The sequence below is a fragment of the Aquarana catesbeiana genome, linkage group LG04 (genome assembly GCF_042186555.1).
Source record: "Aquarana catesbeiana isolate 2022-GZ linkage group LG04, ASM4218655v1, whole genome shotgun sequence".
Taxonomy (NCBI): Eukaryota; Metazoa; Chordata; class Amphibia; order Anura; family Ranidae; genus Aquarana; species Aquarana catesbeiana.
In genome coordinates this window covers 521,641,751-521,660,755 of record NC_133327.1, presented here as the reverse complement: position 1 = coordinate 521,660,755, position 19,005 = coordinate 521,641,751, and the positions used below count along the sequence as shown (strand labels likewise).

Below are 19,005 nucleotides of genomic sequence, written 5' to 3'. Positions count from 1 at the left end.
AGAAAGTGATTACAGAATTTTTTCAGAAATACTAGTGCATATAATTAAAAATATAACTAATTAATCTCAAAGAAGAGATGGTATGGGCGGAGAATGTTTCAATTAAATAGATTGATTCTTTTAAAACCTATATGCTTGGAAGTAGTTAGTACTATACACTTTTTCTATTTAAATGGCTTGTGATTTGCAAGAACTCAATTCCAGGTGCCTTGCTATTATAGCCTCAAACTGACTTGCCTGAGGTCCTGGAGATCACCGTAAAGATGTTACCCATGGGTGATATATCATTTGACCAGTGTAAACAAAATAAAAATAAAATGAGAATAATTTAAAATGAACAGCTGATGTAACATTTCCATCCCCTATGTTCCAGAGAATTGCATATGTAGCAACCCCTTGACCCCCAATGGCATTGTGGCACCTGCAGAGACACGTGTGGGCCCCAGGTCCATGGTTAAAATGAGGGACTGAAAGCCCCAGTCACTTTGTCCTTTTAAGGGTTTTACTGGTCATAACAAACAAGGAGGTGAGAGTAGATAATTTAAAGACTTCTTAGAAATAAAAATGGATGAAATTGAAATTACAACCCAAGAAAATATAACAGAATTGGAACAATTAAAAAAAGAGAATTTAATACTTCAAACTAAGCTCGAAGATTACGAAAATAGAGCCAGACGTTCAAACTTGCACATAAGGGGAATACCTGAATCTGTGACAGACCTGCAATCTACTATTACTGCTCTATTACAAGAACTAAAGCCAGATATCCCTATTGAACGTTTAGAACTGGACAGAGTACACAGAGCCCTCACAGCCAAAAAGAAAGATGGACCCCCACGTGATATAATCACAAAATTTCATTATTACAGAACGAAAGAACAAATACTAATTGCTGCAAGAGAAAAAAAGGAACTTAATTTTCAAGGACACAATTATCAAATTTTTGCTGACCTATCCCAACCTACTATTACTAAAAGACGATCCATGAAACCCCAACTAATGGAACTGCAACGCCACAACATTATGTATCAATGGGGCTTCCCCTTTTCAGTCAGATTTAACTACCAAGGTACAATTTACAGAAGCAGAATAGCAGATGAACTACAACAAACCCTTTTAAAATTAAATCTGACAGAACCCACAAGCAGCAACACTCCCACACACAGAAGAATGGCATCATCTTCACCTTCAGGCAGCACCCAGAAAATTTCAGAACAAAATGGGAATCATCATTCTCACAAAAGAGGCCGTTATGCCACATCATCCATGGACCAAGAAGATTCAATGGACTGACATCCTAATTCCTGATATCTCTTCATTTATTATACTAAGAGATGGTTGTCTATAAAAAAACCTATATTTATAACTGAATGTAACTGCATTCTGATAGTCACACACTGTGTGGGATCATGTTACATTCCAGTTATTTTCTTATTACTTCTGATTCATATAGCCTTAGAATATATAAGTGAAATAAGGAAATTCTTGTTCAGTTATATATTTTCAGGTAATAACAATAGATTTATTACTTTTTAGGACAAATATGTTCAATAATCCAGAAGTAATGGAAGCTTTTTCTTTCTTTTCTTAAAACAAATATATTATTACCTAACTAGTTCCTAGAATTATGTTTTTGTTTATTCTAATCTGAAGCAATACAACCTCAATTTTATGAGTTAACATATCTAAACAGTTACATATGAATAAAATATGTAATTGTTTACTCTAAAAGGGTTAAAATCCCAAAATAATTCAAACTATCTTCATCAATACCAAAGTTATTAACAGTACCTTTCTAACTGAATTATTTAGCCTAGGGCAAGACTAACCATATACAACCACCCTGGAATAAATAATTTCAACAAAAACTATATTCTGCACTCCAATTAATGAAACATCATTTTGATGTCTTTTGACATAGCACTTCTCTCCTGTAAGCGGAAGATCCGTGTACCCCCATTAGCCCTCCTCATTCTCCCAACCATATTATGTGGGAGTGTGACGAAGGCACTTATTCCCCTGAGAGAGATATTTATTCTCTTTCACGGGTAAATTGTGATTACTTGCAAAAAATAATTTATACAATGTATCATCTAATCTCATATGTTTTTTGTTTACTCTTTACTCCAGAATTCACTGCTTTCTTTTCTATCTATTCATCTCTTCAGTCCACACAGGTTGATCTGCGCAGTCAGCTCTGCATAACAAAAAGTAAGTCAAAACTATTTGATCTGTTGCCATGGCACCACTGAATATACTTTCCCTGAATGTTCAGGGAATAAATGTCCCTCAAAAAAGGACCAAAGCCTTCCGTACTTTCCATAACAAGAAGGCTCACATAGTATGCCTCCAAGAAACACACTTCACCAAAGATTCTACTCCAAAATATATTTCTCCTTTTTATCAACAAATTTACACGGCTTCTGCCTGTACCAAGCAAAGGGGAACTCTAATTGCATTTCACCGATCCACACCATTCACCTTATCATCAGAAATTAAAGACCCAGAAGGTAGATACCTGATACTCATGGGTTATATAATGGATACAGCAATCACGGTGATTTCCTACTACGCTCCTAACAAACAACCTACACCATTCCTCTCACATATATTACAAGTGATTAATACACACAAAATAGGAACAGTGATAATGTGTGGGGATTCGAACCAGGTCCTCCTCCCATTTCTAGATAAATCACCTTTTACACCATCCAAAATAACCTCTAGATTACCTTTTTCTCAACTTCTTTCCAAATACAATCTGGTAGATTCATTGAGAGAAAGTAACCCAATGAAAAAGAAATTCACTTATTTCTCGCACCCTCATCAAACCTTCACCAGAATAGATCATATTTTTCTAACAATAGGAATGATACCAGAAATTATTGCATCAGATATAATTCAGATTCCGTGGTCTGACCATAATGCAGTATACACTACTATAGCCTCAGCCATACCAAAAGTGCATGACCCAACGTGGTACTTACCGGACATAATGCTCAAACACCCACTACATCAGATGGCCATTGAACAAGCTTTAAAGGAATACATATCAATTAATAATACAACAGACATCTCCCCAATAACACTGTGGGAAGCTCATAAGCCTGTCTTGCGTGGTACAATACAAAGACAAATGGCACTATTTAAACGGGAACGCAAAAATCTAGCAAAAAAACTAGAACTCAATTTTAATGCAGCCTACATATCATTTCAAGATAATCCATCTCAGAGTACAAAATCTCATCTGGAAAAATCTAGATTGAAATACGATCTATTTCTCACTGAGTCAGTTGATAAATCCCTCAAACGCTCCAAACACAATTTCTACATGAATACAAACAAACCAGGTACATATTTGGCTCGGGCATTAAATTCAACTAACAAATCTTTCAAACCAATACGTTTGAAATTATCAAAAAATGTTTACACTTGTAATCCAGTTAAAATAGTCCATAAATTTCACTCACATCTCGCAACTTTATACAAGACAAACAATGAATTTAATCCTACAGAGGCTGAATCCTTCTTCTCAAAAATAACCTTACCTGAGTTATCTCAGAATCAAAAAAGCAGTTTGGATGAGCCTATAACTATAGATGAAGTTGCTAACGCCATAAAAGACCTAAAACTTAACAAAAGACCAGGCCCAGACGGCTACTCGGCTTTATACTATAAAACATTCTCAGAAATACTCTCTCCCATTCTCACTGAAACTTTCAACAAACTTCTAGATGGACATTCTTTTCGGCAAGAAACACTAATGGCAATTGTTTGTATGATCCCAAAACCCCTTTCTGATGATACTTCCTGTGTGAATTATCGGCCTATCTCCCTGTTAAACCTCGATATTAAATTATTAGCAAAAATAATAGCAAAACGCCTCAATAGCATTATAGGAAAATTAATACATAGAGATCAAGTAGGCTTCATGCCAAATAGACAGGCAGGCGATAATATACGCAGGGCAGTGTTATTGGCACATATTGCTAAAAAACGGAAAATCCCTTTATGTTTTCTATCTCTCGATATTAAGAGGGCATTTGACACAGTATCCTGGCAATATATGCAATATTCATTACAAAAATGGGGTTTTGGACCCCACTTTTTAACATGGATCAAAGCATTATATAATAAACCCAAAGCCTATATAAAATATGCTGGATACAAATCTGAAGCCTTTAACATCGAAAGAGGTACCCGACAGGGTTGCCCATTATCTCCCTTATTATTTGCCCTTATACTCGAACCCATGGCCCAATACATCAGAACAAACCAAACTATAACTGGCATTGATGTAGGAGGTATTACACACAAATTATGTATATTTGCAGACGATATATTACTTTTTCTATCATCACCACAGGTCTCTGGTCCTAACTTAATACCAGCTCTTGATGGGTTTGCAGCCCTATCCGGCCTTATGATTAATCCTAAGAAATGCCTAGTGCTTAATATTTCACTCACAAACATGGAATTGATCCCGGCTAGGGCTGCACTCCCATTCACATGGGCAGAAAAATCAATCCCATATCTTGGAATTCATTTAACAGCATCTCATTCTGACTTATTCTCAACCAATTATCCTCCTGTATTAAGACAGATCACAAATCTAATAAAACAATGGTCGCAACTTCCTTTATCCTGGATAGGGAAGATTAATGCAATCAAAATGACTATTCTACCCAAATTGCTTTATCTATTCAGAGTCCTCCCTATTCCAATTCCTTCCTATTTTTTGAGAATAGTACAAAAAAGAGCAACTTCGTTTATATGGGGCTCTTCTAAACCACGTATACCTATACACACACTACATCTTCCCAAAAATAAAGGAGGCCTGGGATACCCTAATTTTACTAACTACTACAGAGCAGCACATTTGGCCAGTCTGTCCAAATACCATGCAAAACAGGAAATCCCATTATGGGTATTTATAGAGGCTTCAGAAAATGACCCTCTATTAATATCAAATTTATTATGGCTTGATCCTAAAGACCGCTTTAAAATTCATAATCCCATAACTAAACACTTCTTATCTCTCTGGGATAAACTAAAAACCAAATATCAGTTACAATCTCCACACAATCCTCTCCTTTCTTTTATCAGAAATCCGGCCTTTTATCCGGCATGGATCTACCCAAATTCTTTTAAAGCTTGGACAACATCAGGCATTCAGACACTAAATGACTTCATAGCATCTAAATCATTCCTTTCATTCCCATCGCTTAGAGAAAAATATGATCTACCAAACTCTGAGATATTTAGATATCTCCAAATCAAAAATTTCTATACACCATTCCTAAAGGGGGATACACCATTATCCCAATTATCCATTTTTGAATCAATCTGTACAAAAGATCCATTTGCTAAAGGTACAATTTCATCACTTTATAATCAATTATATGGAGTAGCAAATCTTAAGAGACCCTCTTACGTTCAGAGGTGGGAGGAGGACCTGGGACGAACTTTAGAAGACACGGACTGGTCTAACATATGGCTCACATCTAAGTCATCTTCACCCAACATCTTAGCACTGGAGACAAATTATAAAGTCCTAACTCGCTGGTACCTTGTACCCGCTAGAGTGGCAAAATATTCACCTAATACCTCAGCTCTTTGGTTTCTAGGATGCCCAGAAATAGGCACATATTTACACATATGGTGGACGTGCCCAGTAATCCAAACCTTCTGGAAGGAAGTCTTCGTGATTGCATCTAAAATATTAAAAAAAATAATACAACCAGATCCATATTTAACTTTACTTAATCTAAAACCGGAATGGTTAACACTCTCTCAATTCAAACTTATGATCCAACTAATAACGGCTGCAAAACAAACAGTGGCCAAGGCATGGAAATCTCCTACATTGGTACTAGCAGAAACAATTCATAGAATGAATAATACAATGTCCCATGCTAAGATGGTAGCCATCGATCAAAATCAAATTCCAAAATTTGAAAAACTTTGGCATCCTTGGATAAAACAACAGTTCCTGTCAAACTTCAATGACTCTGTCCTGTTGCCATGGTAACAGATTAAATGACTTACAGAGACACCCATTCTAAGGCTTCAAAGAGAACTAAAAAGAATAATAAACTGACGAGCGGGACAACCTTGTGGACCATACCTCTACCTTTCAACCCTTTTTCTTCTTTCTCTTTCCTTTTCTCCACCTTACGATTAAAGCTCATTATCAGAATTTATTTGACCTATATACACTCTACTTGTAAACAATATGTATAGTAGGTATAAATCATTTAAATACCTACAAAAGTAACTAAGGAAATGATATATATCTTTAATTTAGGTTTACGTGAACCCAATGTTTAATATTTGAAATTTCATGATATTTACCTATATAAACCCTACTGTAAAACAATGAGCTTACTTTATAGATCCTTGTAAACTTACTTTATGTATCTTTATAACATTGTATACTCAATAAACTTCTTTTGACAAGGAAAATAATTATCAGAAGAGTTGTCCAAGAGCCAAGGACCACTTGTGGAGAGCTTCAGAAAGACCTGGAATTTGCAGGTACAATTGTTTCAAAGAAAACATTAAGTAATGCACTCAACCACCATGGCCGGTATTCCGCTCACTACGCAAGACTCCATTGCTAAAGAAAAAGCATGTTTAAGCTCATTTAAAGTTTGCTGCACAACATTTAGACGAGCCTGTGAAATACTGGGAGAATATAGTCTGGTTAGATGAGATAAAAATGTAACTCTTTGGATGCCATGATACACACCATGTTTGGAGGTCAAATGGCACTGCACATCACCCCAAAGACACCCCCATACCAATAGTGAAGTTTGGAGGTGGAAACATCATGGTGTGGGGCTGTTTTTCAGCATACAATACTGGCAAACTTTATATCATTTAAGGAAGGATGAATGTAAAAATGTACCAAGACTTTCTTGATAAAAATCTGCTGCAATCTACCAAGATGATGAAGAAGAAATGAGGGCGGACATTTCAGTAAGACAATGATTCCGAACGCAAAGCCAAGGAAACTCTCAATTGGTTTCAAAGAAAGAAAATAAAGCTGCTAGAATGGCCCAGCCAATCGCCTAACTTGAATACAATAGAAAATCTATGGAAAGAACTAAAGATCCGAGTTCATAAAAAAGGCCCGTGGAACCATCAGGATTTTAAGACTATTTGTGCGGAAGAATGGGCCAACATCACACCCGAGCAATGCATGCAAGTTTCTCCATACCGGAGGCATCTTGAAGCTCTCATTACCAACAAAGGATTTTGTACAAAGTATGAAATACATGTTTGGTTAGCGTGTTTAATACCTTTTCCTTGTGTCATTACATTTTATTACACATAACATAATTTCTGAACATATTTGTTTTGGTTTCTTTGTATGTATGAATTGCATGGGTTGTTTGAAAATGTAATGCTAAGGGGGCAGGAGGCGGAGCCTAGCGGAGCAGACATGCATTGTTAGAGCTCCACACCGCTGAGGAAAGAAGAGAAGGACAAAGCGGAGCCTGCAGGCTCAAAAGGTATCCATTTGAACCTTTTTGCCCCAGGGAACAAACTGTGAAAGTTTGGGGAGGAAATATGGTACTGGGAGGAAACCGTGGCAGAAATAAAAATCACCTCACAAAGAGCTCACAGGCACTCACTGCAGCTGAAGCAGCTCCAGTCACCTCACAAGATACAGCATCAGGGCGCTCTCACAGACAGAAAATGTCACAGCAAGACTCTCCATTTGAGTCAGATACAGAACAAATCCTCTCACAAACTTCTCCACAAGCCTCCTCAGTATCCCCAGTAATATTATTACAATTTGAAAAGATGCTTCATAAGGCTTTAAAACAAACCTCAGATCAAATAACAAAAAGCCTAACCAAAGAAATAAGAGAGCTGGGAAACCGCACCGCAGCCTTAGAAATAAAAATGGATGAAATTGAAATTACAACCCAAGAAAATATAACAGAATTGGAACAATTAAAAAAAGAGAATTTAATACTTCAAACTAAGCTCGAAGATTACGAAAATAGAGCCAGACGTTCAAACTTGCGCATAAGGGGAATACCTGAATCTGTGACAGACCTGCAATCTACTATTACTGCTCTATTACAAGAACTAAAGCCAGATATCCCTATTGAACGTTTAGAACTGGACAGAGTACACAGAGCCCTCACAGCCAAAAAGAAAGATGGACCCCCACGTGATATAATCACAAAATTTCATTATTACAGAACGAAAGAACAAATACTAATTGCTGCAAGAGAAAAAAAGGAACTTAATTTTCAAGGACACAATTATCACATTTTTGCTGACCTATCCCAACTTACTATTACTAAAAGACGATCCATGAAACCCCAACTAATGGAACTGCAACGCCACAACATTATGTATCAATGGGGCTTCCCCTTTTCAGTCAGATTTAACTACCAAGGTACAATTTACAGAAGCAGATCAGCAGATGAACTACAACAAACCCTTTTAAAATTAAATCTGACAGAACCCACAAGCAGCAACACTCCCACACGCAGAAGAATGGCATCATCTTCACCTTCAGGCAGCACCCAGAAAATTACAGAACAAAATGGGAATCATCATTCTCACAAAAGAGGCCGTTATGCCACATCATCCATGGACCAAGAAGATTCAATGGACTGACATCCTAATTCCTGATATCTCTTCATTTATTATACTAAGAGATGGTTCTCTATATAAAACCTATATTTATAACTGAATGTAACTGCATTCTGATAGTCACACACTGTGTGGGATCATGTTACATTCCAGTTATTTTCTTATTACTTCTGATTCATATAGCCTTAGAATATATAAGTGAAATAAGGAAATTCTTGTTCAGTTATATATTTTCAGGTAATAACAATAGATTTATTACTTTTTAGGACAAATATGTTCAATAATCCAGAAGTAATGGAAGCTTTTTCTTTCTTTTCTTAAAACAAATATATTATTACCTAACTAGTTCCTAGAATTATGTTTTTGTTTATTCTAATCTGAAGCAATACAACCTCAATTTTATGAGTTAACATATCTAAACAGTTACATATGAATAAAATATGTACCGTATTTATCGGCATATAACACGCACAGGCGTATAACACGCACATTCATTTTAAGAGGGAAGTTTCAGGAAAAAAACTTAAATTTTAAATAAGGAACTTTTGAAGCAAAATAAGGGTCAGTGCCCATCTGCAGCCTCACCATTGCCATTAATGCAGCCTGATCAATGCCCACCTGCAGCCTTATAAGTGCCATCAATGCAGCCTTATTAGTCCACATCAATGCAGCCTCACCATTGCCATCAATGCAGCAGCCTCACCATTGCCATCAATGCAGCAGCCTCACCATTGCCATCTATTGACTTCTTATTACAGGGGCCACCAAGTAAACAGGAGATTCTCACTGTATGTAATCTGAAGGCACTCATCCCCCGCCCATTGCCTCCGAGGCAGCTGAAATTGAAGTATTGGCGTATAACACGCACACGCTATTTGCACCCGATTTTCATGGTAAAAAAGTGAGTGTTATACGCCAATAAATACAGTAATTGTTTACTCTAAAAGGGTTAAAATCCCAAAATAATTCAAACTATCTTCATCAATACCAAAGTTATTAACAGTACCTTTCTAACTGAATTATTTAGCCTAGGGCAAGACTAACCATATACAACCACCCTGGAATAAATAATTTCAACAAAAACTATATTCTGCACTCCAATTAATGAAACATCATTTTGATGTCTTTTGACATAGCACTTCTCTCCTGTAAGCGGAAAAGATCCGTGTACCCCCATTAGCCCTCCTCATTCTCCCAACCATATTATGTGGGAGTGTGACGAAGGCACTTATTCCCCTGAGAGAGATATTTATTCTCTTTCACGGGTAAATTGTGATTACTTGCAAAAAATAATTTATACAATGTATCATCTAATCTCATATGTTTTTTGTTTACTCTTTACTCCAGAATTCACTGCTTTCTTTTCTATCTATTCATCTCTTCAGTCCACACAGGTTGATCTGCGCAGTCAGCTCTGCATAACAAAAAGTCAAAACTATTTGATCTGTTGCCATGGCACCACTGAATATACTTTCCCTGAATGTTCAGGGAATAAATGTCCCTCAAAAAAGGACCAAAGCCTTCCGTACTTTCCATAACAAGAAGGCTCACATAGTATGCCTCCAAGAAACACACTTCACCAAAGATTCTACTCCAAAATATATTTCTCCTTTTTATCAACAAATTTACACGGCTTCTGCCTGTACCAAGCAAAGGGGAACTCTAATTGCATTTCACTGATCCACACCATTCACCTTATCATCAGAAATTAAAGACCCAGAAGGTAGATACCTGATACTCATGGGTTATATAATGGATACAGCAATCACGGTGATTTCCTACTACGCTCCTAACAAACAACCTACACCATTCCTCTCACATATATTACAAGTGATTAATACACACAAAATAGGAACAGTGATAATGTGTGGGGATTCGAACCAGGTCCTCCTCCCATTTCTAGATAAATCACCTTTTACACCATCCAAAATAACCTCTAGATTACCTTTTTCTCAACTTCTTTCCAAATACAATCTGGTAGATTCATGGAGAGAAAGTAACCCAATGAAAAAGAAATTCACTTATTTCTCGCACCCTCATCAAACCTTCACCAGAATAGATCATATTTTTCTAACAATAGGAATGATACCAGAAATTATTGCATCAGATATAATTCAGATTCCGTGGTCTGACCATAATGCAGTATACACTACTATAGCCTCAGCCATACCAAAAGCGCATGACCCAACGTGGTACTTACCGGACATAATGCTCAAACACCCACTACATCAGATGGCCATTGAACAAGCTTTAAAGGAATACATATCAATTAATAATACAACAGACATCTCCCCAATAACACTGTGGGAAGCTCATAAGCCTGTCTTGCGTGGTACAATACAAAGACAAATGGCACTATTTAAACGGGAACGCAAAAATCTAGCAAAAAAACTAGAACTCAATTTTAATGCAGCCTACATATCATTTCAAGATAATCCATCTCAGAGTACAAAATCTCATCTGGAAAAATCTAGATTGGAATACGATCTATTTCTCACTGAGTCAGTTGATAAATCCCTCAAACGCTCCAAACACAATTTCTACATGAATACAAACAAACCAGGTACATATTTGGCTCGGGCATTAAATTCAACTAACAAATCTTTCAAACCAATACGTTTGAAATTATCAAAAAATGTTTACACTTGTAATCCAGTTAAAATAGTCCATAAATTTCACTCACATCTCGCAACTTTATACAAGACAAACAATGAATTTAATCCTACAGAGGCTGAATCCTTCTTCTCAAAAATAACCTTACCTGAGTTATCTCAGAATCAAAAAAGCAGTTTGGATGAGCCTATAACTATAGATGAAGTTGCTAACGCCATAAAAGACCTAAAACTTAACAAAAGACCAGGCCCAGACGGCTACTCGGCTTTATACTATAAAACATTCTCAGAAACACTCTCTCTCATTCTCACTGAAACTTTTAACAAACTTCTAGATGGACATTCTTTTCGGCAAGAAACACTAATGGCAATTGTTTGTATGATCCCAAAACCCCTTTCTGATGATACTTCCTGTGTGAATTATCGGCCTATCTCTCTGTTAAACCTCGATATTAAATTATTAGCAAAAATAATAGCAAAACGCCTCAATAGCATTATAGGAAAATTAATACATAGAGATCAAGTAGGCTTCATGCCAAATAGACAGGCAGGCGATAATATACGCAGGGCAGTGTTATTGGCACATATTGCTAAAAAACGGAAAATCCCTTTATGTTTTCTATCTCTCGATATTAAGAGGGCATTTGACACAGTATCCTGGCAATATATGCAATATTCATTACAAAAATGGGGTTTTGGACCCCACTTTTTAACATGGATCAAAGCATTATATAATAAACCCAAAGCCTATATAAAATATGCTGGATACAAATCTGAAGCCTTTAATATCGAAAGAGGTACCCGACAGGGTTGCCCATTATCTCCCTTATTATTTGCCCTTATACTCGAACCCATGGCCCAATACATCAGAACAAACCAAACTATAACTGGCATTGAAGTAGGAGGTATTACACACAAATTATGTATATTTGCAGACGATATATTACTTTTTCTATCATCACCACAGGTCTCTGGTCCTAACTTAATACCAGCTCTTGATGAATTTGCAGCCCTATCCGGCCTTATGATTAATCCTAAGAAATGCCTAGTGCTTAATATTTCACTCACAAACATGGAATTGATCCCGGCTAGGGCTGCACTCCCATTCACATGGGCAGAAAAATCAATCCCATATCTTGGAATTCATTTAACAGCATCTCATTCTGACTTATTCTCAACCAATAAAACAATGGTCGCAACTTCCTTTATCCTGGATAGGGAAGATTAATGCAATCAAAATGACTATTCTACCCAAATTGCTTTATCTATTCAGAGTCCTCCCTATTCCAATTCCTTCCTATTTTTTGAGAATAGTACAAAAAAGAGCAACTTCGTTTATATGGGGCTCTTCTAAACCACGTATACCTATACACACACTACATCTTCCCAAAAATAAAGGAGGCCTGGGATACCCTAATTTTACTAACTACTACAGAGCAGCACATTTGGCCAGTCTGTCCAAATACCATGCAAAACAGGAAATCCCATTATGGGTATTTATAGAGGCTTCAGAAAATGACCCTCTATTAATATCAAATTTATTATGGCTTGATCCTAAAGACCGCTTTAAAATTCATAATCCCATAACCAAACACTTCTTATCTCTCTGGGATAAACTAAAAACCAAATATCAGTTACAATCTCCACGCAATCCTCTCCTTTCTTTTATCAGAAATCCGGCCTTTTATCCGGCATGGATCTACCCAAATTCTTTTAAAGCTTGGACAACATCAGGCATTCAGACACTAAATGACTTCATAGCATCTAAATCATTCCTTTCATTCCCATCGCTTAGAGAAAAATATGATCTACCAAACTCTGAGATATTTAGATATCTCCAAATCAAAAATTTCTATACACCATTCCTAAAGGGGGATACACCATTATCCCAATTATCCATTTTTGAATCAATCTGTACAAAAGATCCATTTGCTAAAGGTACAATTTCATCACTTTATAATCAATTATATGGAGTAGCAAATCTTAAGAGACCCTCTTACGTTCAGAGGTGGGAGGAGGACCTGGGACGAACTTTAGAAGACACGGACTGGTCTAACATATGGCTCACATCTAAGTCATCTTCACCCAACATCTTAGCACTGGAGACAAATTATAAAGTCCTAACTCGCTGGTACCTTGTACCCGCTAGAGTGGCAAAATATTCACCTAATACCTCAGCTCTTTGTTTTCGAGGATGCCCAGAAATAGGCACATATTTACACATATGGTGGATGTGCCCAGTAATCCAAACCTTCTGGAAGGAAGTCTTCGTGATTGCATCTAAAATATTTAAAAAAATAATACAACCAGATCCATATTTAACTTTACTTAATCTAAAACCGGAATGGTTAACACTCTCTCAATTCAAACTTATGATCCAACTAATAACGGCTGCAAAACAAACAGTGGCCAAGGCATGGAAATCTCCTACATTGGTACTAGCAGAAACAATTCACAGAATGAATAATACAATGTCCCATGCTAAGATGGTAGCCATCGATCAAAATCAAATTCCAAAATTTGAAAAACTTTGGCATCCTTGGATAAAACAACAGTTCCTGTCAAACTTCAATGACTCTGTCCTGTTGCCATGGTAACAGATTAAATGACTTACAGAGACACCCATTCTAAGGCTTCAAAGAGAACTAAAAAGAATAATAAACTGACGAGCGGGACAACCTTGTGGACCATACCTCTACCTTTCAACCCTTTTTCTTCTTTCTCTTTCCTTTTCTCCACCTTACGATTAAAGCTCATTATCAGAATTTATTTGACCTATATACACTCTACTTGTAAACAATATGTATAGTAGGTATAAATCATTTAAATACCTACAAAAGTAACTAAGGAAATGATATATATCTTTAATTTAGGTTTACGTGAACCCAATGTTTAATATTTGAAATTTCATGATATTTACCTATATAAACCCTACTGTAAAACAATGAGCTTACTTTATAGATCCTTGTAAACTTACTTTATGTATCTTTATAACATTGTATACTCAATAAACTTCTTTTGACAAGGAAAATGTAATGCTAATAACACCTTTAGAAATATATTCACCTAGAAAAATGGTGACGTGTTCAATACTTATTTTACCCACTGTATGTCTCATTTGAGGGATTACTGCATTACTAATAGCCAGCCAGAGTGTAAAGAATAAGGAAGACTGCTCCTATCAGTGGAGGTAAGTAAACACCCAGGTCGGGGGAGTGGGTGAAGGGTTCAATTTAGGACAGCTTATGGAGCTGGGGGTTAATAATTAACTGTAAACTTGTTCTTCAGGCCATATACACTTTTTGGTCATTAGAATGGTATGGTGTATTGAGAATACTGCTTCTTGAGTTGGGAAAATACATTTATAGGTCTTAATTCCTGCTGGGAATACATATAACACACATAGTCTTGCACTACTAAGAAGTAGAAGTAATTCCTAGAGCTAATGAAAGTAGACATCTGGTTGTTGTTAGCACACTTCTTATCCATGCCCCACTCTTTTATACAACACTAGTTGATACAAATTGCACATACCTCAAATTTATCGGGGAATTTGAATTCTATCATTGGAATGATGGCAGATGGGTGTTTATTGTGCACTGCATGAACAATGCTATGTAAAAGCATTGTAGTCCAGTTTGAGCCTAAAAATACCACGAAGAAGAAGAGACAATGCATATAATATGAACAAAATGCAATTATACATTTACTATGAACTTTAAAAACCCAAAGCTATCCACATTTATAGTATGTATACAATATCTGTAAAGTGGCAATCATACTGTAAAAACACCATATATATATATATATATATATATATACAGTATATATATATATATATATATATATATATATATATATATATATATATACACACACATACACACACAGGTTTGTTCTTAAAGTGATTTTAAAATCAGAAGGTTTTTTATCTTAATGTAGTGGTCATCAACCTCAGGGCCCACTAACAGGCCAGGTTTTATGTATTACCTTGGGGAGATGCAGACTAGAATACTGCAATCACTGAGCAGCATATGATATCACCTGTGATGTATTTCAGTTATCTTGCAAACCTGGCCTGTTAGTGGGACCTGAGGACAGGGTTGATGACCATTGTCTTAATGCATTATATGCATTAAGATAAAAAGCCTTCTGTGTACAACAGCCCCCCTAATACTTACCTGAGCCCCATCTCTGTCCAGCGATGTCCACAAGTGCCTCGGCCGTCTGGGACTCTCCCTCCTGATTGGCCGAGACCATATGCCGCACACTGCATCAAATTGGTCTGCATGGCTGTCATCCCAGAAGGAAGCCTCTTCTAAAGATGATGCACAAGAAAGCCTGCAAACAGTTTGCTGAAAACAAGCAGACTAAGGACATGGATTACTGGAACCATGTACTGTGGTCTGATGAGACCAAGATAAACCTTGTCCTGTGTGTCTGGCGGCAACCAGGTGAGGAGTACAAAGACAAGTGTGTCTTGCCTACAGTCAAGCATGGTGGTGGGAGTGTCATAGTCTTGGGCTGCACGAGTGCTGCCAGCACTGGGGAGCTACAGTTCATTGAGGGAACCATGAATGCCAACATGTACTGTGACATACTGAAGCAGAGCATGATCCCCACCCTTCGGAGACTGGCCACACAAAAAATTTACACTTTGGGCCCAATTTGGACATTCTCACGTGTACTCACTTGTTGCCAGCGGTTTAGACATTAATTAATGAGTTATTTTGAGGGGACAGCAAATTTACACTGTTATACAAGCTGTACACTCACTACTATATATATTTATATATATATATATATATATATATATATATATATATATATATATATATATATATATATATATATATATACACACACACACACACACACCATATATTTGCTGCCCTTCCTGAATCCAGAGACTGCCATGGCAGTGAGAGTGGAGGTCAATCAATAAACATCCATTCACTGATCATCTCTGCACCAAATGAAGTCAAATGTGATGAGCTTCTCGTCATATCCATTTTCAGAGCTGTCAGTATCTGGCTAATGTCATTGAAGAAGCTGATCAAGCATGATCTGTGCTTGATCAACTTCACTGGGTCAAGGGGTGACCTTAAAGGTCTAATAGATCCCTGATGTCTCTCTAAAAAGGACCTGTCATGCTATCACATAGGGTCTGGAAAGCCCTGTATGCGATAGTAATAAAATTAAGTGAAATTTTTTTTTTGTTGTTTTTTTTAAACGTTATGCATAAACAATAATAACAAAAAAAATTGTTCCCTTAACACGTGTTGGGTGTGCCTGTGTACAAAAAAATATATCAGCAATCACTGCACGTGCAAGAGTGAGAGTAGTAATTTCAGTGCCATCATTCATGGGTAACTCTAAACAAATGACCTGTAAGGGCTTTTAAAGTAATACCTATGTACAAATGTGGATATCATCGACGCATGCAAATTAGCTTGACATGGTTGATATCCATTTACTTGATATAAGCTCATCTTTTTATGTTAAGAAAAACACTGGGTAATATTTTGTGTATGTGTGCACTAAAATAACTTAAAGGCTAAGTTCATCTTTTGAAAAAAAAAACATTTTTCTGTAGGTAAAAAAAATGTGCATTTATTATCTTTTTCCTAAGGAGCCTGCAGAGCATTGCACCCGTGATTATTATTATTATTATTTAGGGTACTTATATAGCGCTGTCAATATACATTGTACATTCACATCGGTCCCTACCCTCAAGGAGCTTACAATCTAAGGTCCCTAACTCACATTCATATACTAGGGCCAATTTAGACAGAAGCCAATTAACCTACCAGCATGTCTTTGGTGATCAGCAGATTTCAGCATTCTCAAGCTCCTGCAGACTCTCATGATAACTGGCTGCCCGTACATCATACAGGCAGTTCCTGTAGCAGGAAGAATCAATGAACTGCCAAAGCACTCACAAGCGCCCATGTAGATTATTGAGAACCGCATTTTATTGTCCAGAGGCTCTGCTTTTTAAATGCTTAGTTTGTTCTTAATTATTCTTCAGGCCTAAAATGTACATTTAATTATGTTCACAGAAGAAAAAAAAATGCAAAAATGGCTCTGGTGGTGAAAGGATTGGACAAATAGCATTTTTCTCCATTTCTCTGCCCATTTCTCTGCATATTATAAAAATAGATTTAGGGGATTAAAAAAAAAAAAAAACAGTAAAAGTCCCACATATGCTAGAAAAAAACAGTGGGAAAATGATTTTGGTATATGAAGCAGTTAAAAGTTATTGTTGAGTAAACCTTCGCATATCAAAAATGAGTAAACTGCTACATACAAAAACTTCCATTTGGTTATAAATGGGTTATTATGTTGCTAGTTCCCGTAAAGTTAAATCTGAACCAATTCTATTACATTTTTACTTACCACACTTAGGATAAGCTGCCAACATAACATCATCCTCACGTGTCTCAAATGTTTCCAAAGCTTTAAATGTGTCCATGTCACATGTTGCAGTTGGATACAACACTCCATCATACGTAAAAATTAACTCATCCTTTGGGATATTTTTAGAAGTCTCAAATGCTTTTGTGACCTCTTGGAGAAATTGTGTCATGTCTGCCATTATAATGGAGTTGAGACTTCAAAACTTGAAATGCTGGAGCTCTAGATATCGGACTGCTGTGTTTTCTTCCCATTCCTTGGTTTTACGTAAAGGAGCTGAGAAGTATAGGGAGGGAGTAGCCTGAAGCAGATCAGATTACCTAATTTTGATTACATTGTGAGATTTTAGTATCAAATGAGGACAGGAAATAGTAGGCTTAGTCCGTACAAAGGGTAATGTAGACAGGATCAAAACAAAGTTTCCATTTATTTACAGCTCATCCCTTGTGCTTGTTTTTGCATAACGATTTTTATTTAAGAGAAAAAGTAACATACAGAGATTTTGAACAGTAGTTGTATGGTTACCAATTGGTAATACAGATTCACGTTATAAGTGAGATTAATTTAACAATGCATAAACCTTGAGAACATTGGTACAGTTCCGAATCATTCTACGGGTCCATGTGGACAACATCTATGAGCAACAAGTAACTCAAACAAAAAAGTTGTTTAGAGGTCTATTTGTTTATGGATATAGTGGTCATGGTCATTGCTTTCTAAGAGGTAAGTGCGCATAAAGGAATCGGTTGTGGTGTAGGTTAGATCCATCGCTGGGTGAGATTCGTAAACGATCTGGTTCATGTTGAATGCGATGAGATGGGCTTAAGTGGTGTATGCATGGTGGACTTTTGAGAATGGCTTAGTCAGGGGAGTAGGGGAGGGGAGGAGGAAAGTGTGAGGTTGGGAAGTGTAGGGGATGGAAATGAAAAGAGTGGAAGAGAGAGAAAGAAAAAAAAAGAAAAAACAATAGGGGGGAGGGAAAGGGTAGTTGGTCGTCTCCTACTTCCCTCTCTATCAGCTAACCTAACATGTGTCACTCCTAAGAGTTTGTGTGTGTCTCAGAGGGGGACACCCCTAATTGGATAGGATCAAGGGAACAGTTTATGTGATATTATGGGGGTATTGTAATTATTGGGAGTCAGAAAGTTGGCTAGGATGGTTCTATTATTGGCTGGGCGCATTGTGCAGCCGGGACAATTCTGTGGTCGACTTGAAGTGTTTCCAGCATTCCCATTTGGTTCCAATTTTTTGGGGGGCATCTTGTGCGATGTGAATTAATTCTTCCATTTCCACGACCTTGTCAATTCCGTTGAACCATTCCTTGATTGAGGGGGGGGGGGGCAGAGCCTCAGTATAT

At 36.9% G+C, this 19,005-nt stretch overlaps 1 protein-coding gene across 7 annotated transcripts in view; it reads right to left on the bottom strand.

Moving 5' to 3' along the window:
- The window catches only part of LOC141140519 (sulfotransferase 6B1-like), a 37,301-nt gene extending 19,324 nt beyond the window's left edge, over positions 1 to 17,977 (bottom strand). For 2 of the 7 annotated variants that reach the window (XM_073627807.1, XM_073627806.1), the window contains exons 1-2: positions 17,631 to 17,952; positions 14,766 to 14,875 (exon numbers count right to left, since the gene is read on the bottom strand). In XM_073627807.1, coding sequence (XP_073483908.1) covers positions 14,766 to 14,875; positions 17,631 to 17,829 — 309 coding nt within the window. In that variant the 5' untranslated portion in view covers positions 17,830 to 17,952. Of the gene's footprint in view, positions 1 to 14,765; positions 14,876 to 17,630 lie in introns of all 7 variants that reach the window. The other 5 variants (XM_073627803.1, XM_073627805.1, XM_073627801.1 and 2 more) reach the window with 5 other exon arrangements.
- Positions 17,978 to 19,005: the final 1,028 nt, after the last annotated feature.